Source organism: Mesocricetus auratus, unplaced genomic scaffold (assembly GCF_017639785.1).
Source record: "Mesocricetus auratus isolate SY011 unplaced genomic scaffold, BCM_Maur_2.0 Super-Scaffold_100027, whole genome shotgun sequence".
Classification (NCBI taxonomy): Eukaryota; Metazoa; Chordata; class Mammalia; order Rodentia; family Cricetidae; genus Mesocricetus; species Mesocricetus auratus.
In genome coordinates, this window is record NW_024429208.1 from 15883269 (window position 1) to 15905976 (window position 22708).

General features: G+C 44.2%; 1 protein-coding gene across 1 annotated transcript in view; it reads right to left on the reverse strand.

Annotated features, from left to right (window-relative positions):
* Ank3 (ankyrin 3) overlaps positions 1-22708 on the reverse strand; it is a 561730-nt gene that overhangs the window by 484488 nt on the left and 54534 nt on the right. Inside the window, exon 2 of the mRNA XM_040732583.1 lies at positions 5343-5381. Coding sequence (XP_040588517.1) covers positions 5343-5381 — 39 coding nt within the window. The remainder of the gene's footprint in view (positions 1-5342; positions 5382-22708) is intronic.

Here is a 22708-nt window from a genome sequence, read left to right on the forward strand (position 1 = left end):
CTCTCTTGCAGGAAGTGCAGTGGAGTCAGGAGTCAACGCATTACCCAAGATAAGATCACATTTCTCATCAGAGAGATGTGATGCAAGAACCAAAACTCACAATAGAGGCCCAGGGTCCTCATTTACATGCTAGCTGCTGAGTTATGGTGTCTTCACATAGACTTTCAGATGTGACAGCAAATTTCGATGTGGCATGAATTTAGATATGACATTAAATGTTATTGCTAGTAGGAGATTCTCCTGAGAGTTGGGGTTTTTGTTTGTTTGTTTTTTGAAAACATGATATATAACACGCAAATAACTTGGAATCCACTTCACTCCCTCAAAGAAATTAAAATTTATGTATATCTTACCACAGCACAGTTCATAAGTCTATCCAACTTAATATGGGACACATTAACACCAGCCTAACTCCTCACATAGAAGTCAACACACTCAAAATAATTCCAGGCTACTTTTCAGCTACAGTGCCCCAAAAATGAATTCATAAATTGTGCACAGACATAAACTCTAAAAACACACATATTGGAAAGCAATTCTGTAACCAGCAGTTCTTCTGTGGTCAGGAAACAATGTTGGTTTACTTGATTTTTAGGTGATTTCTGAGTGCATTGAAAATGCCAAATGTGGAAAAATATTTGTAATGAAAGGAAACCTAGAGAATGTGTAGTGTTATAAGTATACATATAAAAATGCATGCAAAGTAATAACATTCAGTAAGAATAATGCCTGCAGATGTGTAGACAAGTTACAAGTGAAGTTAACCTACAGACTACGAAAAGGAGGGGATTCCCTGCAATTCATCTGATGAAGGATAGATAACCCAGAATATATAAGAAAATCAAGACGCTTAACAGCTAGATAACAAACAATCCTGTTTAAAAATGGACACGGCATCTGAAGAGATTTCTCTAAAGGAGAAATAAAATGGCCCAAAATACGTGAAAATGTTCAACATTTTTAGCCATCAGGAAAATGCAATTCCATCCCACCTTAGTTAGAATGGCTTTGAAAAAAATCACAGACTATGGCTGCTAGAGAGCGTGTGAAGACGTTTATACACTGATAGTGGAAATGCAAATCAGCCAAACTATAAGGGCGAATCATGTGAAAATTCCTCCAAAAGGCTTAAAATAGATCTGCCTATGATTGAGCTATCCCTTTGAGCGTGCATCCAAAGAGAGCTATTTCATCATTTAGATGAGACACCTGCATGCCACCATTAGCTAAGGAATGGATTCAGTTCACATGCCCAATAGCTGGACAATTTGTTGTTGTTTTTCTTTCTTTCTTTCTTTTTTGTTTTTGGTTTTTGGTTTTTCAAGATAGGGTTTCTCTGTGGCTTTGGAGGCTGTCCTGGAACTAGCTGGTCTCAAACTCACAGAGATCCATCTGCCTCTGCCTCCCGAGTGCTGGGATTAAAGGTGTGCACCACCACTGCCCGGCCTAGCTGGACGATTTTTTAAATGTTGTATATAAGGCACACAAAGGAGTCTTATTCAGCTGCAATGAAGAACGAAATCCACATATTTTTTAGCAAGACCAATGGAACTGGAAGACATCGTGTTAAATGAGGTTAAGTCAGACACAGGAAGAAACTTGTACCATAGACGGAAGCTTAAAATCATCAGCACTGACATTCAGGAGGAACTATTACAAGTCTGCTTCGGGGCTGGGGAGAGAGGCAGAGGAAAGGGAGACTGGATTTGAGATGGGCCGGTAGAATGCATGGGTGGAGACACCACACCAAACCTCATTAAGTGTATAATTAATGCATAGTGATAAAAATACCAAAACATCAAAATAGCTAAATGTGGTGGCACACACCTTTAATCCCAGCACTCGGGGGGCAGATGCCTATGAGTTAAACACCTGCCTGGTTCACATTTTGAGTTCCAGGCCAGCCAAGTAACATCTACACAGTGAAACATTATCTCAAAAAAAAAAAAAGAAACCACATAAATAAATAGAAGCCAAATATTTATTAAACATAAAAGCACGCCTTATCCTTTAATGACCAAAGATCAATAAGGCTGGAGAGATGGTTCAGCCATTAAGAGTGCTTGTTGCTCTCCCAGAGGATCCAAGCTGTGTCCCCAGCGCTCTCACCTGGTGGGTCACAACCGCCTGTAAGCACAGTTCCAGGGTACCCAACATTCTCTTCCGGCGTCCACAGGTACCCGCACAAATATGCTCATGTGTGCCTATGCTATGCTATGCATAGACGCACACACAATTAAAAACGAACATCAAAAATGAATCTATTTTTAAAAGAGAAGAGAAATCAGGGCAGGGCCCTTGCACAGCAAAAGTTCTCTCGTGGGTGTTTTACTAAGCACTGCATTTTCAGAAATGAAACTTTAACCAGCGTCAGAAATCTCAACTCTAAACACCCACTCCAACAAAAGGTGTCACCAGCACGTTGTTAAGAGATTTTTCAAGGACAATGTAACATCCTCAGCACGGATTCGAGCGAAGCATAATGAACCTGCAGGGAAAATGACGGTCTTATATCTCCAGGGACACAGGAGCCAGACAGCATCAATGTCTGGGAGAAAACACTGATGTCAGATTTCATTTCTGAAGTCCTTAGCAACTTTGAAGTGGTTCTGGAAAGGTGAAGGGGGAAGGGGGGAGATCAGAAAATTCAAAGTTCTCAGGGCAGAAGATCCCAGACAGTATCTCTGTGTCTGGGGGAGACTCAGTGTAGCTCCTGGGTCGTTGAGCCCTGAAGCCAGAACTGCAATCAGGGGGTGCTATACTGGTAGCAATTACCACTATGATATAAGTAGGTGCTGGAGGGCTGAGGTTTATAAGATGACTTCTTTGGTTATATTTTTGTTTTGTCTTGTTTTATTATTAAGCAGTGTCTCATAGAGCCCGGGCTAGCCTCCAACTCAATTTATCGAGGATGACCTTACATTCCTCATTCTCCTGTATCCACCTCTCTGGTACTATATTACAGGTGATTTGCTGCCATGAGCCATTTATCAGTGTTGGGGAATTAAGCCCTAAGCTGCATGCATGCTAGCTAAGCCGGAGACCCACTGAGCTGTGTTCACAGATCCTTACAGTAGTTCTGTGTGAGTCAACTGGACACTGTGAAAAGGATTCAGGTTAAGGGCATCCATTCTTCCTTTATCCCCATGCATGCATTTGCCTCATTGACCCCTTTGCTAACCGGCCTACAAGAATCTGTTCTCTTTATATTCAATAACGATACAAATGTTCCTCCTTAGATGTCACAGGTAGGTGCTTAGGGACTAGGATTCCTCAGTGAAAGCGAAGAGGTTTTCATCCTACTGAGCACAAACGTTCAAGAAGAATCCACTCATCAGCCTATGCCCACATACTTTCATTTGTTCATGTGCATGCATACGTGCATGTGCACGCGCACGTGTGTGTGTGTGTGTGTATGTGTGTGTATGTGGGTGAGGGGGGTGTGCCTGAGAGGGGGGAGAGGGAGAAGGAGAAAGAGTGGGGAAGGGGAGGGGAGTAGAGAGCAAGAGAGAGAAAGGAGGAGAGGGATAGGGTCTTGTGTACGCCAGGCTGGTCTGGAATTCTCTATGCAGTTGAGGATGGATGGCCTTGAGCTTCTTATCCTTTTACCTCCAACACTAGAGTACTGTGACTACAGATTACAGGCATGGACCATCACGCCTGGTTCATGCAGTGCTAAGATCAAACTCAGGCCCCCATGCATGCTAGGTAAGCACTCTGCCAACTGAGTGCTGGCCCCAGACCTTCACTGTCACTTCTGGGTCTCATGTAAAGTCCCTGTCTCCAGAAGGACTTGGAGGACATCAGGCACCCTCACAATGGTGGCCTTGATGTGCCCAATGTAGACTGAAGACACACCTTCCCAGGTATGCTAGGTATGACCTAAGTCGGAATCACTCATGCAGTTTTCCTTGAGCTCCTTGTAACCTGCACCTTTAAAGCTGGAACAAATCAAAGCTGACAGCTCCAAGAGCTGTATCATTGGGATGAAGACTCAGCCTGGCACGGTGCACATTGTTCCCGGTTACTCATGGCCCACTGACCACCAGGGAAGCCGGCATTTGCCTGTGGCTTCCTTCCGTCTTCCTCTCAAGCACACAACACTCTGACAGCATTCTAATCTCCAGATACCCTGTTCACATTTAAAGGCATCTAAATCACCAGACTAATGCGAGGACCCCGCAACTTAAATGCTCCCTCAATAAACATAGACTACAACCACAGAACCAAGGTCACTCTTCAATTACTGTGATCAGACACCATGAACAAGGTAAGTTATGAAGCAGCGGCTCTCAGTTTTCCTAATGCTGTGACCCTTTAATACAGTTCCTCATGTTCTGGTGACCCCCCAACCATAAAATTATTTTCATTGCTACTTCATAGTTGTAATTTTACTACTATTATGAACTGCAATGTAAATGTCTGTGATAGGATCATTTGATCCCCAAAGAGCTTGCCACTCACAGGTTGAGAACCATAGCTTTATGGCCTCTGACAGCTTCTACATAGAGGCCATCTACAAACATCCCCCGAGTTTGCAGCTAGGACTCTGTGATGGCTACTTTGGGTTGTCAACATCACTACATCTGGACCCACAGGTTGAGAACCACTGTTATAGAAGATTTTATTGGGAGCTAGATTACGGTTTAGAGGGTGTGTTAGAGTCCATGACCATTATGGTAGGGAGCAAGGTGGCAGGCGGGCGGGAATGGCACTAGAGCAATAGCTGAAGGCTTACATTCAGATCCACAAGCAGAGAGATCTAACTGGGAATGGTATGGGCTTCTGAAACTTCAAAGCCTGCCCCTGGTAACCCCTCCTCCAAAAAGGCCACACCTCCTAATCCTTCCCAAACTTTTCCACCAACCGGAGACTAAGCATTCAAATATGTGAATCTCAGAGGGCCTCTGAAATACTATAGTGATAAGGAAGAGAGAAGGGGGGCTGGATGGCTTGGACAGGCAGGGTTCCAAGGCAAGAAGCAGTGGGGTTTCCTCCAGCCAGCCAGAGGTTTGAGGAGATGCTCCTGCGACATTCAAAATGTCCAGAAGAATCCCTTTATGTTGGGGATAAAAGGTATGAGTCCCCCATCCCACCCCTCATCTTTTTACCCATATAACTAAGGTGCTGCTGACATTAGAACCACTAAAGAAATCATCCCAGTTCAACCAATGGACACAGAGAGATGGTGAGATAGAAGATGTGATTTTAACAACGGCTATCACAATAGAGCAATGGCCGATGTCGAATATTTCAAAATCAATAATAAAAAGATGTTCCTAACAAAAAAAATGACAGATGTCTGGGGCAAAATATTTGTAGAGTTTAAATATTTTCCTTACCTTTTGTGAGCTTCGTGAAATATAGGACCCAAAGTCACCCTAAAAAAAAAGAAAACAAAAAGCAAGCAAATGTTTAGCAAGAATGAAGAATCTCTCTTTCATACTTACCTTGACACATCATCAATGCAGCGAAAGCAAAAAACTTGGAACCCACTTAGGAGGATGTAGTAAAACAAAAGAGCAATGCTTCAGAGGCACCTTAGACAAGTGCAGAATACGGGGAAACTCACACCAAAGCAAAGGAATGACACAACCTTGGTACGGTGTCTAGCAATGAACTTGCAAAGGGGCTGGAGAGATGGCTCACTGGGTAGGAAGCACTCATCAATGTTCCTATAGAAAATGAACCGTATAGAAAAGACCATGACTGGGATTTTTTTCCACGTCATTCTGAGGAAAAGAGGACAAGGTCCTTCAGTGCTGTAGCCACTAACAGCACTGACACCACATCTACAAAGGGCAGGACTCTGCCTGGAGAGAAGCTCCTAGAAGAAGGTGGCCAGTAGAAACAGAAAAGATGGAGATGATGATGCAAGCAGAGCAGAAGGAAAAAGCCAGAGTAGTATACTAATGGCCCCTGTCTGTTATTCTCGTCCCCAGAAGGCCGTTAGGGATGAGGTATCTGTGGGCACATATCTAGCCCTCCATAGCATGCAAACACAAGTTTGCTTCTACCCTATCATCTGCTGTCCTTTATGGTTACCAATCAAGCTTTGGTCCAGATCTCCCTCCCTCTAGGCCTCCACAGCGTTCAAGCACAAGTTTGCTTCCAACTGTCTGTCCCTAAGTAAATGTGTGTCGCTCTGCTCTCTTCTAGAATGGTTTTGCTTGAGCAATTGCTTCCATAGGAAATAGAAGGTAGGAATACAAAAAAGCCTACAGGCTCCGTTTAGGAAGCCTCCCAGAAGTTCACCTTCCTGCTTCCAGGGAGGTGGTGAAGGCCACAAAGCTACCATTTTGTTCCACACGTAGGTCAGTGCTGCCTCTTCTAAGAAAACAGCCTCGCCTCCTGCATTTTTTCCCTGTGCCCTAACAGGAGTTTCAAATACTGTCCATTCAAACCTCTCTGAACTCCAAATCCTCTTCTCCAACCCACATCCGGGAGAGGCCTACGAGCTTCCTAGAAGCTACCTCCAAGACAAAGCCTTGACAAAACTCACCCATACCCATCCTCCTTAATCAGCAGCTTCACCAAAACCTCCCCACACCGAGTCCAGCCTCTAACAGAGTTTGTCTTCCCCTAATCTCATTCTGCCAGCCATATGCTGGTGATAAGTGGATGTATTTAAACAGAATAAATGAAACAGGATTAAATCAGTTATAATTCATGTTAGTACAATAGACTTTAAATAGAAACTATCCCCCGTGTCTTTTTCATTCACTGGGTTTTGTGTCCAAGGTTCCTAGACAAAAGACAAGTGTTACTCTACACCCTGATCATGACACTAATGAGAATGAAAGGCACGGTGTGGTGCCAAGACTGTTATCTGTTGACCTACAAAACAACCAGGGAACAGTAGGGGAAACATAGGATTTTTGGTTTTGTTAAATAGGTAGATAGATTCTTCTCACCATGGCTTGTGTCTTAGTTGCTGTTCTGTTGCTGTGAAGAGACACCATGACCAAGGCAACTCTTATGAAAAAAATCTTTAGTGGAGCTGGCTTACAGTTTCAGAAGTTCAATCCATTATCATCATGGGGGGGGCACGTTGGCACACTAGCGGGTGCTGGAGCAATAGCTGAGAGATACATCCTGATCCATCCACAGAGAGAGAGAGAGAAACAGACAGACAGACAGACAGACAGACAGACAGACAGACAGACAGAGACAGAGAGACAGAGGAGAGAGAGCACTTGGGTCTAGCATGCACTTTAGAAACCTCAAAGGCCACCCCCAGTGACATACTCCCTCCAACGAGGCCACACCTCCTAATCCTTCTAATTCTTTCAAACAGCTCCACTCCTGGTGACTAAGTATTCAAATACATGAGCCTTTGGGGGGGGGGTCATTGTTAGTCAAACAACCACAGCTTACTTTCAAACAGATCTTGAATCTATGGCCTCTCCAAGTCTGATACATACATCAACTTGATGTCAATGATGATAAAGAATGAGTCTTTACATTATATGAAAAATGCACCACTATCAAGGTGTATATGCTCTGTATGTGAAAATCAAGGTTAGTTGTATAAAGACCAGGAATTGGTAAATGGAGAGAGTCAGTCCTTGCAGGTGTCAGTGCCACCACCAAGTTCAGCCCTGATCAAATGTCATGAGTCTTTCTCTGTCCCACCAGCCAGCTCCCAAATAATAACAGAGAGACTCTTTATTAATTATGAAAGCTCAGCCTATATGTAGCTCAGGCTTGTTCCTAACTAGCTCTTATAACTTAAATTAACCCATTTATAGTAATCGTGTGGCATTACCTCTCTTTCATCTTAACCTCCTGTTTCCTCTCCGTGTCTCTTGGCATCTTGTGCACCTAGATTCTCCTCTTCCTTTCTCTCCCTGGAAGTCCCACCTCTACCTCCTGCCTAACAATTGGCCGTTCAGCTTTTATTACACCAATCACAGCAGATACATCTTCACACAGTGTACAATTATTCCACAACACTCAGATATCTCCTTCATCCTCTCGAAACAACTCTGTGAATGAGGTACCTTTATTATCTCCACCTCATGTGCATGGCAACAGAGGCTCACAGGGAGTGGTAACGTTCCTGAAGTTACCACTAAGAAGATACAGAGGCCTAAGTTCAAGCCCAGGTCCAGAGAATTTCAGCATCGTAGTATCTGAAGACTTCCATCTGCTACCAAGAGCTCAGGGTGAATTAAACCTCCCATGTGGACATCACCAGAACCCAGCAAGGCACTTGAATACCACCCTGTGGAGTTTGTTATTATTTGTATTGTTCTATTGTTTGTTTTGCTTTGCAGTGACTTTTTAAAAAAATTAACAATAACACTAATTATGGAGATCACTGACTGCTTTAAAGTGGTGATTTTCCTTAATGAATAAAGAGGAAGGAAAGGGATGCTTTATTAGCAATGGAAAAAGAGCAGTCTTCCTCAAGCAACTGTACATTTAATATGCAACAGGGATGAACCATGTCTAGAGATAGGAATGTGCTCATCTCATTTTACAAATAAGAGCCTGACACTAACAAAACCCACAGATACTTTCTTGCCCAGCCTTCCTCCCCTCTCCTCCTGTTCTACAGACAAGGATCCAAAGGCCCTCCTAGATTCACGCTTCCCATTGACTTTGTTTTGCTTTATTATTTTTGCTTTTTGACACAATGTTTCACTGTAGCCCAGGCGGAGGTTGGCCTAGAACTCACTTTGTAGCTCAATCTAGCATCAGATTTGCAGTGATCCTCCTGGGTGGTGGGATTACAGATGTGCACCACCACAGCTGGCTGAGTTTCCATGTTTGTTTTAGTTTCTTGATTGTTTGCTATTTTTTTTTAAGACAGGGTTTCTCTGTGTAGCACTGACTGTCCTAGAACTCACTCTGTAGATAAGACTGGACCTGAACTCAGAGATCCTCCTACTTCTGCCTCCCAAGTGCTAGGATTAAAAGCATGTACCACTACAGCTCAGAAGTTTTCATATTAATTTGAAATATTAAAAAAAAACTGCACCAGAAGCAATGGATTCTTTAAGCTATATGCTTCTACCTGAATATTTGTTTCAATTAAAATAATATGAAAAACTGAAATTACAGAGGACAGCAAGGTCAGTAAGAAAAAGTTGTTCAAATCAAAAACAAAAACAAAAAAACAGAACGTGACACCTAAAGAGATTAGACAGACCAAGGCCAAAGAGGGAGTGTCACAGCAGAGCACTAAGTTTTAAGGGCGGTACGGATATGCCTTCAGCCAAGTAACACCGCCACAGCCAGCCTCAGTGAGATGCCCCCTCAGATCCACAAATGCATCTGCTAAATAGCGTGAAGGAAGAGGCTATTAGAAGAAACTGCTCCACAGCAGGCCCTCTCAGGAGGCTGTGCAGGAACAACCCAGAACTACGAGAAGCCACAGCTATATTATCTCCCTGACTCATTTACGTGATTAAAACCCAGAACTGTTTGTCTGAATCTGATATTTTATTTCCATTTCCTTTAAGAGATGAGCCTATATAAAAACCTCAAATGCCTATGGACATACCATTTTATAGGTTTTCAATAAATATACCAAGATCTTTAGCGCCTACCATTGTGCTTTCGCTACTGAGCACGGAACCAACTCACCCCTGACCATCCAGCATTCTAGATCCTTCTAGATTAGCTAAACTAACAAGAGGCTTTTAGCATCATTTATAAAGGGGGAAACGGAGGATAGGAGACATTTCTTTCTTGCTCACCTAACACCCGCTCCTTAAAATACACCGAGGGCATGTGGAGAATAGTAAAAAAAAAAAAAAAAAAAACCAAAAACATCTCTGAGGCTATCTCATAGTGTAGCCTCAGCTGGTCTGAAACTTGAGGCCACACTCCTACCTTAGCCACCCAAATGCCCAGATCACGGGTTTGCCCCACCATCCCCAGCTTATGAACAGAGAAGCTGGAGTTATTTTAATGAAACATATTCTGGAATCCTTGTCGGGGGAGGAGGGGGCAGGTATGAGAGACAAGAAAAGGGGAACTTGGGGCAATGAAGTTACATGGACTCTTATCACGTCACGTTTAACATGTCACATTTAACACGTCACGTTTAACACTGGGGCAAGAGGACCAAGCCTGAGCCATTAGCATTTAAGACGCTGACACTCATCTGCCTTTAAAGAAAACATAATACAGGAGTTTATCTGATAATCTGAATTCAATGCTTTTTTATAAAAAAGATTTTTTTATTATATATACTATGTTCTGTCTGCATGTATCCCTGCAGACCAGAAGAGGGCACCAGATCTCATTATAGATGGTTGAGATGGGAATCAAACTCAGCACCTTTGGAAGAACAGTCACTGCTCTTAACTGCTCTTAACTCTTAACATCCCATCAATGTTTTAAAATACAGTTGAATCCTCCAGAGAACATCCCCCAACACCAGAGGACCAGCCTCTATTCTAAGGTGTCTCTACCAGTGCCATGAATTTTCTTGGGTTGCTCTCCAAACCATAGTATTGAATGTGCACATACTATGAATGTCTTCATTCTGGGGGTGACTGAGAGCTATGAAGGCTAGGAGCTATCACGGGCTGTAAAGGACAACAAGACACCATCCCTATGCCAAAGGCTGCTCACTAAACAAAACCCAGCAGGCCCCAAAATATGCCCCGTGCAAGGCAGATCCCAGTGAGGAGCATGCAGATACACAGAAGAACCACATAATTTATGTGAGGCTAATACAGCCTCCCAGAGAACACCCAGACAAAACCACAGAGCTGAGCATTGCATGGGGAGGGCTCAGAGGTTCAGAAGACAGTGGGGTTAAAGGCCCAAGAGAACAACATGGGACAGACAACGTAAGGCACTTTACCAGTTGTGCTGACTTACAGCATTATAATAGCTACTTTTTCTCAAAACTGGGGGACCAAATACCTGACAAGATGCAACTTAAGGGAAGGCTTGTTATGACTGAGCATGGTCCCTTGTGGTGTGGACTGGCCATGGGCATGTGAAAATGCTCTTTGTCTGCTGGGTCAGGGAGCAAGGAGAGAGCAGAAAGCAAAACCAGACTATAAATCCCAAGGAGTCCCACATGCCAAATAAACCCACTCCTTCAGCCAGCCTCTACCTCAGAAAGATTCCCCTATATCCCTAAACATCGCCACCAGCTGGGGACCAAGTATTCGAACAGATGAGCCTGGGGGCATAGAGGTCAGAAGACAACTTGCATGAGCCAATTCTTTTCTTCCACCATGTGGGTTCCAGAAATTTAACTCTGGTCTTCAGGCTTGGTGGCAAGGGTTCCTGTTGCTGTGATGAAACACCATAACTAAAAGCAAGTTGGGAAGAATAGCATTCATTTGACTTACATTTCCACATCATAGTCCATCATCAAAAAGTCAGGACTGGAACTCAAACAGGGCAGGAACCTGGAGGCAGGAGCTGATCCAGAGGCCATGGAGGGGTGCTACTTACTGACTTGCTCCCCGTGACTTGCTCAACCTGCTTTCTTACAGAACCCAGGATGACCAGCTCAAGGATGGCCCCACTCACCATGCGCTGGGCCCTCCCACATCAATTACCAATTAAGAAAATTCCCTACAGGCTTGTCTACATCCCAGCCTTACAGAGGCATTTTCTTAATTGAGTCTCCCTCTTCTAAAATGATTCCAGCTTGTGTCAAGTTGACATAGAACCAGTCAGCACAAGTCCTTACCAATTGAATCATCTCATTGACCCTCAAAACTGGATTTAAGTGCAAAAAAGGAAAACAGGGTTGGAAAGGAAACATAATTACTAAACATACTTTAAAAAACAATATTTGTGATAACATGTACTTCCACTTAACACATTAAATTGCACAGCAGAGTGATAAATCCACTGACAATAGCAGTGCTTCGGCAGTGTGGGAATAAACGATATCTCAGAGTACTTTAAATGGCTGCAATAAAATATGAAGATGTTTGTAATTCCTACTGCTGAGAAAAGTCACCGTATATCTTCCTGGGTTTCTTTTCTGTATTTGTTATCGGTGGCAAAGCTAATTTCCACTCAGAGAATACTGAAATCTGCCTGTTTTAAATTACAGTTACCTGAATCCTGCTATCTAAGGGGAGCTTGGGGTTTGCGTTCACAGACAGTTGGTTAAAATTTTCAGCATTCAGGAAATAAATGGATTTACTGTTAATTACATTGAACTTACAAATTTTTCCAAGGCACTGCACCTTATGCTTGGGAGACACCAGCAACCCTGACATAATCCAAAGGATGATGAGAACAGCTGAGTCTCCAGAAAGCATTGAGAATGAGTGGGGCCAGGGAGGGAGTAGAGTTTACTCTGGGTTGATAGGAAGGAAGGACTAGGGGCTACCTGTCTCTTTGAAGGTACAGCAGGTAGATCAAGGGCAAATGGCCGCACACAGGGAGACAGCCAGCTGTGGAAAGGGCATGGGGGCAGAGCCATTTTCAAAATACCCACACGGAGGGAAGCGGAGTCACGGCGATGGGTGAAGGGCTAGTGAGGGGCCTCCATCAGGGCAGAGCTTGCAACTCAAGCATGTGAACCTGGGCTGGATCCTCAGCACAGTGTAAGGAAGCCGGGCGTAGGTGCGCGTCTATAAATCCTGGGGCTGAAAGATGGAAGCAGGTGACCCCTAGGATTTGATGGACAGCCTAGGTAGGTGACCTTCAGGTGCTGTGAAAGACCCTATCTCAGAAAATAAGGTAGAGAGCAATAGAGAAAAGACAACCTACATCAACTTCTGGTCTCCCCAAGCACGTACACACACACACACACACACACACACCTGCAAAAGACAGGAGTGTGAAGAACGGTGCCTTTTGCATTTGCCATAATTGATGAAATAGGATGAGAGATTGAAGACAGAAATGTTTGGCAGTGGAGATACTGAAAGGCGGGAAAAGGGCTCATTCCACAGTATCAGGTCATGCCAGACAAGAAACAAGACAGTTTGAATCTCAGCCTTGGACCAGCTTAGGTACCCATCATCCACACACTACACTACGTGTATGACCACGATGGAAATTATAGCCAGAAATTAGACATGACACCATAGCTCCTACAAATAAGCTATCTTCTATTTACCTTTTCTGTTAAACATTAAATACATCAAGGCCAAATGAAGTCAGGTAATGAGGGTTGAGATGCCATGGAAATAAATTCCATTTGATCTCATTACTTCTTGCTATTCATAAAAAATGCACCTGTAGTCTGCTGCCAGAAACATCCACACTAGGACTGACAACTGGAAAGATTAAGCCAGTATGGAGGAAGCTCGGTAATAAATGGAGCTGTGGGATATGGTGCAAAGGCCACCATGTCAATGTCGAGTGTGCTGTTTTAAATCTGACCAAAAAAAAAAAAAAAACCAGTGAAATGTGTCATTAATTACCTGACTTCTTTGAGATGATTAATCTTCACTTTGGACAAGAATTTGCCCTCTGACCAATCATGATCAGTGAGTGCCTCTGACCCCCAACTCTATTTCTTCCCACTCTACTGGAAGTGGTACTTTCTACATATCAGGTCAGTTCCAAAGGGGACGCGTCCTTATAACCATGTGACACATAGTAATTGTTACTATCCAGTCCTACAAATGAGGACCCAGCAAGCCCAGTTAAATTGCTCAGTGTCATGCAGCCAGTATGAATCAAGCCAGGGCTCACATCCACCTGACCCCACAGTGCAGGCCTCTGACTGAAGGCTTCTTCATCCACTGCTCTGAGACATTCCATGGCGCAGAAAATACACAAATGGGATACTCGGATCACATACTTAAACGATTAACTCTTGGTGCACTAAGTGCCCAAAAGTTTGATGTTAAGTCCATCATAGTATCATACTGTCAACGACATTACCAATCTTTTACACATGAATCCAGAAGGACCATAGGTCAATGCTGTGGAAAGTTGACCATTGTTTGAGCAATCCAATGTAAGGTGCTTTGGGTTAATTTGCTATTGATTTTACTTGGTATCATAGCACTGTGAATTAAAAAGCGGGCTTTAATTATTTTTTATATTTATTTTATGTGTCTAGGTATTTGCATGAGTGTATAGCTGTGCACCATGTGTGTGCAATGTTTAAAGAGAATAGAAGAGAGGGCCAGATCCCCCTGGAACTATTACAGATTGCTGCGAGTCACCATGTGGAGGCTGGGAAACTGCCCTGGGTCTCCTAACCACTGAGCCACCTCTCCAGTTACCAGAAGTCAACTTTTTAAAAAGACTCCTGTTGTTTTAAGTACTTCTCTTGCACGCAAGTTGCATTTGGTAATGTGCTGTCTGCTTTTACATTTTTCTGTCAGGTCCCTGGAGGTTCTCCAAGAGCAATGCAGCTGTTCCCCAGTCTCTGAAGTACCCAGCCGTGACCCCTCAAGTCTGTGCTCCGCACCGCTCTGCTGTGGGATGGAATGGATTTATGTGGCCCAGGAGAAAACTCAAGCATCCGGGTAAGATGGCTGAAGAGTGCTGGTCTCTTCACCTGGCCTTGAGAGAGACAAGGCAAGCAGTCTCCAAGCCAGCTATCCCCATATCTTCAGAGGGAGGCTCAGAGTTGGGAGCAAAAAATGAACACATTGCAGGAACAAAAGCAGGAAACTTAAAACACACACACACACACACACACACACACACCTTCTTTTCAAATCTTCTCTCTCTGGAGATCCGATCTGCTGAGTTGTTTTCAGTGTTGCTCTACTTATCCCTGAGATGAAGCGAGGGTGTCGCTCTGATATGGTAACAATAATGTGTGTTGTTAGCAGACACGGGCTAACCTGTGCAGCCTAGTGGGGCACGAATTAAAAAAAAAAAAAAGAACCCTACAGCATGTAATGCATCAAGGTGCTTTCAAATAGGTGGTCAGGTTCCTCTCCAACCCCAGGCCTTATTCTCTTAGTAAGAATAGCTCCCTGCTTTGTTTTTGCTTTTGTTTTTTTCTTTTGAAAACCTACATTGAACAGAGTCACCAAGTGTTTTCCCTTCCTTTTTTAATTTCTGAGTTCTACTTCCAAGACAAAAACACTCTTGTCTTTGTCTCCTCCCATATACCTGAGCGATATTGTTCAAGGCCGTTAAGGTGAAGGCTAAAAGGAGAGCATCCCTCCTCTGACATGGAGATGTTTACATGCATAGGAAACATTTGAGGCAATTAAAATTTTTAGTATCTCCAGAGAAGCAGCTAAGTAGCTGCTAAAACACAGCCTTTTGGAGAGCTTTCCTTCAGTGCTGCTTAATTTATTGGAATAAAGGGTAGCAAGCATCATATTTTAAATATTTGATGGCAATAATTGGGGCACACAGCTGCTGTTTGTTTTGTTTTTCATTATTGGGCTCCTAAATAAATACCATTTGCATTCCCTGTCACCTCCAGCTAGCCGATGCTGAAAAATACGTAATGTCGGCCTGTCGTCATGGCAACGCCCCTACAACCACACGTTCTCTATGGCAACCCAAGCTCCCTGGAATACAAATGAAAATCCATGGCAACAGAGAGTCAAAGAGGTGATGTCTGGAGACCAAAAAGCTCATGTAACATTTATTACCAATGTTATAGATGCCTTTGTGTATTTGACAAACAAAATCTGTATTCAAAAGCAGATTAGTTAGAACACTTAAGATATATTAGAGATTTTTTCCCAATTTTAAAAAACACCCACAGAACTTAAAAATCTATTATAATATACTAACGACTATAAGAATATATGAAATTTAAGTCTTTAAAACAAGTTTTTGTGAAAATGGGCATATACTTGCCTGGCTACCAATGAATTGCATAATATATATTGAACCCTGGACACAAAAAGATAATCACTTATGTTTACATCTTATTCTTTTTAATATTGTTATTCATCTGGTGTTATTTATTTATTTATTGTTTCTCTGGTCCCTTTTCTCTTCAGTGGTGCAACTCTGCAGCTAAGGAAAAAACCCAGTTCTTCTTTACAAAATGTTATATTTCAGTAGAGAAAAGCTTCTATGATCCCTTTGTGTCACTTGAATATGAATTTGCACAAGTCATTTCATCTGAGTGTCACTTTCTTATCTGTCAAATGACATGACATCTGCCTCCTCCTCATTTCCAGGCTGCTCCAAGGAGTACTGGATAACCCATGAGCACTCGGGAAAGAAATTAAGCACGCTGTCAGAGCCGAAGCCAAAGCAACCCAGCTAAATGCTCCCCTCTTCATGCTTACATTTCAAAACACTGCAACGCCTTGTAAAGTCCACACACACTGCAAGCTGTCTGATGCACAGCTGTGCACCGATCACCCCTGTTACTGCCAGTTGCCAGTGTGGAAATAAGATGACTAACACCGAACGGCGGGTCTCTGCATTCTTAGCACTTATGTTCTAGCAGGAAACACTTGGCAAAGTTGGGACACAGGAGAGCTCAGAACCCCAGTGGAGGAAGTATCCCAGTGACAGGCTGTGGGATGACCCAGGCTGGCTGCAGGAGGTGGCTGGTCAGAGCTTCAGAAGGTGTGAAGAGGAGTGTGACATGAGGCTTTCAGAACAAGACAGAGTCACAATGGGAAGGGACAGACGGCCAAGAGAAGGGGCGGTTGCCCTAAGACCCTGAAGTAGGAAATACTTCCGTATGCTGGCGAAGAGACTGAGTGTAAAAAGTTAGACTAAGATTCTGTGAAAGCTCAGAGGGAGCCAGGCACAAATGGGGACAGAGTGGCATGACTGTGTGGACCGTGGTGACAGCAGATCAGACACAGGTTGCAGAGGTTGTCCAGGGGGGAGACAATGGCCTGACTTGCAGCAGGAAATGGCCTTGCTGATAGAAAGTAGATGTAAGTGAGCTACATTTTGGCAGCAGAGAAAGCAGGCTTGCTGGTATGTATAGGCAGAGAAGGCCAGAGTGAGGAGAAGCTAATTATTGCGCAAGTTTTTTGGGGGGGTTGTTTTGTTTTGTATTTTGACACAAACGAGAGAGCTCTTGCTGTCATCTGTTACTATGAGAGACAGGAAGAGTGCAGAGATGGGGTAGCATGAAGGAATCAGGGATGCAGACAGTAAAAGGAATCTTTGTAGTCATCTCCACACACACCCCCTAAAGCAAGCAGATCGGAGTCTATCTACTTTTATCTAATGTTCACAAGACCATTTTCTCTTGAATTGAAACAGTTCACCTCACCTGAACGCTGTCTGTTTTCTTCACTAATTAGTGTTGCCAAGGCTGCCTGCCTGGGGATCAAACACAAAGCCGGGCACATTCTGACACTGGAGCAAAAAATATACAATGTAACTTACACAAAGCGCAAATGTTTTGATCATCATAAGAGACATGCATCCCAATCTAATGGAGTCTGCACCGAGTTCAGTTGCGTCCTGCTTGGGTGGTATGAGGGTCACTGCTGAAATGCACTTTCTTACTCAGTATTACAAGTTTCACTGATGGGACAATACCAAATGCCTCTGACCTTCCATTTCAGTTTGGGTTCTGTTTGATTGGGCTGTATGACAAGGCTGGAGTCTCGTGCAGGAGCCAGAGGAGTGGGGAGGGGAGGGGCGAGCTGTGAAATGTTGTCTTCTGAACATGGCATGACTGATGCACACGGTAGTTCACAGTGCCAAGCCAGCCAAAAGTCCAGCACGGATGGGGAGGGGCTTTGAAAACACCCAGCTGAGGACCTATTGACAGTCAATGGCTGCCAAGGGAGAGAGGGTCACTTTTCTTTGGGGATGTAGTCTCTGGTAGATGGCCCATATCCCCCCCTGCAGTGGACCAGCTACCCCACACCTATTCATACTCACACATAGTCAGCTCAAATGGGACTCACGGTTATTAAAAACAATAGCAATTTTTAAAGAGATATCAAGTCAGGAGGGAGATGGTCCTAGACTGGGGAAGTCTGGGGAAGTTAGAAGAAGATACTTGGGTGGTAAGACCAAAATACATGAGAAAGAGAGAGAGAGAGAGAGAGAGAGAGAGAGAGAGAGAGAGAGAGAGAGAGAGAGAGACTATGTGTATGTGTGTGTGTGAATTAATATATTTTTGTAAAACATTGTTAAGCATTCAAATTCTCCCACAAGCCTATTCTGAGTAGAAAATTAATAATAAATTTAGTACAACATGCCTTTAATCCTGGAATCTGAGAGGTAGAGGCAGGTGGATTTTGTTGAGTTTGAGGTCAGCCTTGTCTGCAGAGTGAGTTCCAAGTCAGACAATTCTGCAACGTGAGACTCTGTCTCTAATATAAGTATGATTTCTGAATATCAAATAACATCTGTCTATGAAGCTTTCCGTTCTTAGTAACAGAGCCCAGTTTGAGGCACATCCCATCTTCCCCAACACGCATCCTGCTGTGTACCTGCAGACAGTCTTCATGGGGTAGCCCTCATCATTCCAAGATGCTTCCTCTAAGCTTTGTTCATCTGCCTCTTGGAGCTGCCCCGCAGACCCTGCAGCTACTGACTTGGTTGCAATGCAAGTCAAGTCAGCTAGCTGTTATCCACAACACAAATCACACCGCACTGTTATCAAAGAGGGTACACAGGAAGCAAGCCCAGGAAGAGCTGGCAGAACTCAGCAGAATAGCCTAGAAGCATGCATTTAAGGAACAGTGATTGTCATCATCTCTGTTTATGTGTGATGTCAGATCAATGGTCCCATGTCATTCATAGAACATTTCATGTGTGCCCTCTATACCAGCTGGCTCCAAACCATAAGCAGGTTTGCCCAACTCTCAACACAGCGTGTTACTCAGAACCCAGAATGTTCTTAGTCAATAGTGAAATTACTAGATTTTAAACTCAAAATATCATACCAAAGATCTCTTTTGAAACAAAAATAATAAAGTCTGATAGTAATAATATTTTTAACAAAAATACAATACACAGCCTTAGATGCCTTTTTCTCTCATCTCCCATTTCAGGGCTGATGAAAGCCATGAGATTACAATAGAAGGGACCGAGAGAGATCAGGGATTTCCGCAGGCATGACATTCAAGGTTGCATCTGACAGTCACTTAATCATGTTAACTAAATGCATAATGAAACATCTCAAATTTAAATACCCTCTCTGCATACCAGATAGATGCAAAATAACCTGATATTCTTTGCTGAAATTTTAAGATGCATCACAGTAAAAAGGGAATTAGTTAAACAACTGTGTTTATTAAAGGCTTTATGGAGCTAGAGAAGGAGATCATTACCTTAAATAGCTGAACACTGCTGTTAATAATTAATATACTTTTGGAGATAAAGGAGTAAATACAATCAAACGACCTTTACCTATCTTTATGTGGCATGGCAATGAGACCACTATTTTGCATAATTCATATACACTACTGCAAATTGTTATATGAGGATCAGAGAGATGGCTCGGGTAGGAAAAGCATTCGCCATACCAGTCGGATAACCTGAGTTTGACCCCCAGAGCCCATATGAAAATGTAGGCCATAGCCGGGCACATCTGTGGTCCCAGCATGCTACAGTGAGATGGGGGTGCAAAATAGAAGAACCACCCAGAAGCTCATAGGTCAGCTAACCTGGAGTTCTGCAGTGCAGTATCAGACACAGTAAGAGAGGCCCTGCCTCAGGACAGAATTGCACTGCGTGCTGCTGAGGAGACAAGAGAGGGTCAGCCCTACTGAATACACAGTATACACAAGGCCTCAACCTACTGTCTTCACAACAACAAAGCAACCAAAAGGGACCGTTGCGGTACTTAGCTGCTGACTATGATGGAGAAGGAATTTTCCTCCCCACAGGGTGCACAAGGAGACACGGGGATCTTCACTGTCAGCTTCCAAACTCACAGTCTTCTTGCTTCAAAAACAGCCTTGTTAGCACCAGCCAGCCCCAGACATGACTGTGCCATGCTTCAGACGCTGTAAGTCGTCCCTCGGTCCAGCTGAAGCCTGCTCTCTTCAACCTCACCGTGAACCACATTCTATAAATGTCCACCGAATAATGCACCATTATGGCTTTTCCTAAGAAGGGGTCTGATCATCCTTTCTTAAGACTAGTCAGTGTCCCAAATGTGTCATCATCTTGGTAACTTATCTGTGAGACATTAGGAGGAAAAGCTGTTATTTTTTTTCTGGACTTCACAGAGTGACAACTTTGGGTAGGAAGTCACTCAAGAATAAAATGGATAGTGCCTTTGAGGGTGTACCAGGGGAACGTTGGTGTGACCTGCCCATCAAGTACTGAGCAGGGTCTCAGTACTCATAAGTCCTCTGATTCAATAATCTCACTTCAGCATATATACCAGAAAGACATGAAGATTCACGCCAAAAAATTTTAACACAGTCTTTGAAATTGTGGGGAACTGAAAATAGGTACAAAGTTTTAAATATATTTATTTTATGTATATGGATGTTTTGTCTGCATGTGTATCTGCACGCCAGAAGAGGGCACTGGATCCTGTAGGTCTACAGTAATAGACAGTTGTGAGCCCATATGTGGGTGCTGGGAATTAATCTCAGGACCTCAGGAAGACGAGGCAGTGTAATAAAGAGAAAATTCTATATCAGGACGAAGTAAACAAAATTAAGAACCACTACAAAAGAAGAATGAACATCAATTTTCCTTGGTCACTAAGTAAATTAGAATGTGATTATTGGTGAAAGACCCCCGTACCTGGGATACTTTCAATCTGAGAGACCCCCCCAAGGATCAGCGAGGCCACACGTATGGATGCAATCAGCAAGAGGTTTTATTGATCACACATACGGGTACCCGGGCGTCTTGGTCTCGGGAACCAAGCGCGCCCAGATGGGGAACGGGGATGCTTTATATAGCGAAAAGCGTGGGTACAGAAGCGGATGCATGGTCACAGGATTTCCATTGGTCAAATTTAATGAGGCGAGAGGTTAGACTAGGGCCACCTGGCTTGAATACAAGGAAGTCGCAGGTGGCTGACTTAGCTTTCATCTCGGGCACATTGTGGATGGGAAACTCCCCAGTTTTAACTCCCCAGTTTCGGATGGCCGACCATTAATATCCTGTTTGTCAAGCCCTCGAGGCGCCAGGGGCCCTCGACCTTAGCGTGAACTCAGACAGTTCCTGGTGGGCTATGTCGGGAGGGGGTCTTTCATTCCCCCATTTCTCTTGTGACTGAATGGAATCCTTCATTCAAGTGGTTTAGTCAACCCTGGATCCATCTGTTTAAGTTGTTGATACTGTTGTGTTAAAACCATTGCATGTATGACAGAGAACCTATCCTTCACGAACTGGGTTAAACGGTTAAGAAGGCAGGGCCCCAATATCAGAATGAGAATGAGAACCATTATGGGCCCTGTTATGGCAGAAATTAGGGTAGTAGACCAGGGTGACCTATTGAACCAGCCCTCAAACCAACCCTGTTGGGCATCTAAGAATTTCTGCCTCCGATCTAATCTCTGCCTCAGCTTGGCCATGTTGTCTCTCACGATTCCAGTGTGGTCGGTGTAAAAGCAACATTCTTCCTTTAGAGCTACGCATAATCCCCCTTCCTTAAGGAACAATAGGTCCAGACCTCTCCTATTCTGCAAGACTACTTCAGACAGAGACTTGAGTGACTTCTCGAGGGCCGTTACCGATTCCTCAAGGATTCTAATGTCCGACTGCATGGCTGTCTGCAGTTGGTGGTACTGGGTGGTTTCTGAGAGAGCCTTAGCACCAGTGCCTATCCCGGCCGCTATTCCCCCAACCCCCAATATGAGGGCCAGCGTTAACATGACCGGCTCCCTCCTAATTCGAAGTTGGGATCTTTCTTCGAACTGGCTGACAAAATATTCTGAGGTATGATAAGTAATTCTCGGCCATAGCTGGACTAGGACACAGTAGTCCCGGGACATGCTCATAACGGCGGTAGATACACAGGGAGTCAGACCTGTGCTGCACGCCCAGTAAGTACCATTAGGGGCGGCCAAATAGTATGCTCCTGGGCCCAAGGTCTGGGTAGAGTTGCAGAGGGGGGTATGAGAGGGAGGAATTTTCCCTAGACATGTACCCTGTCCTGAGACTTCAGTTAGGGTCAATCGGTGTGAGGATCCCTCGGTACACGTAGGCGGTGGGGAAGTGTGGTTGGAATAGTTCCCGACCACTGCAGTGCCCTCATAGTAGGGAGGGCTTGACATCAAGCAGAGCCAGCAATCCTGAGTCTTGTCAGGTTGAGTCCCATTTAGGGCTAGGTAGGCCCCTTGGATAAGGCCTATAAGCCGGTCCCCCGTGCCGGGTTGGGCAGCCTCAGTGGTGCTGGTGGGGGGCGAATTGGTGGCGTTCAGTGAGGGAAGGCGTTCTGGCTTAGGGGCGGATGGGTCGGAGGGATGCCGTTGGTCCGCCAGCACGGGGTTTGGCCCGATAGGGGCCGAACTAGTTTGGGCGGTTAAACGGATTTTGAGGATAACGCCTCTATCTTCCCATGGCATGTGCCATCTCAGTCCCCAGGTTTTTCCTTTTAACCACTGAGTATAGTCCTGTTTGCCTTTTTGGGTGAAGGTAATGTTGAGGGGGAGACAGGTAGCTGAATTGCAGGACCAAGAGCCCCATCTACCAGGGCCATAATCACAATCAAAGCGGCCCAGAGGGGACCGTGAATAATTACGGTGTATCTCAATCAGGTCCCAGGATGATCTGGGTTTCCAGTAGGCATCCCCCGTCGTCTCACAACCCCAATTGGCGCAGAAATAACTCTCGTATCCCCCACATCTTAAGGCTCGAGACTGTCTTTGTTGAGGACAGACGTAGAAGTCCATTTGTGCCAGGAGACATCTAGCTCTAGGATTGCGGCACC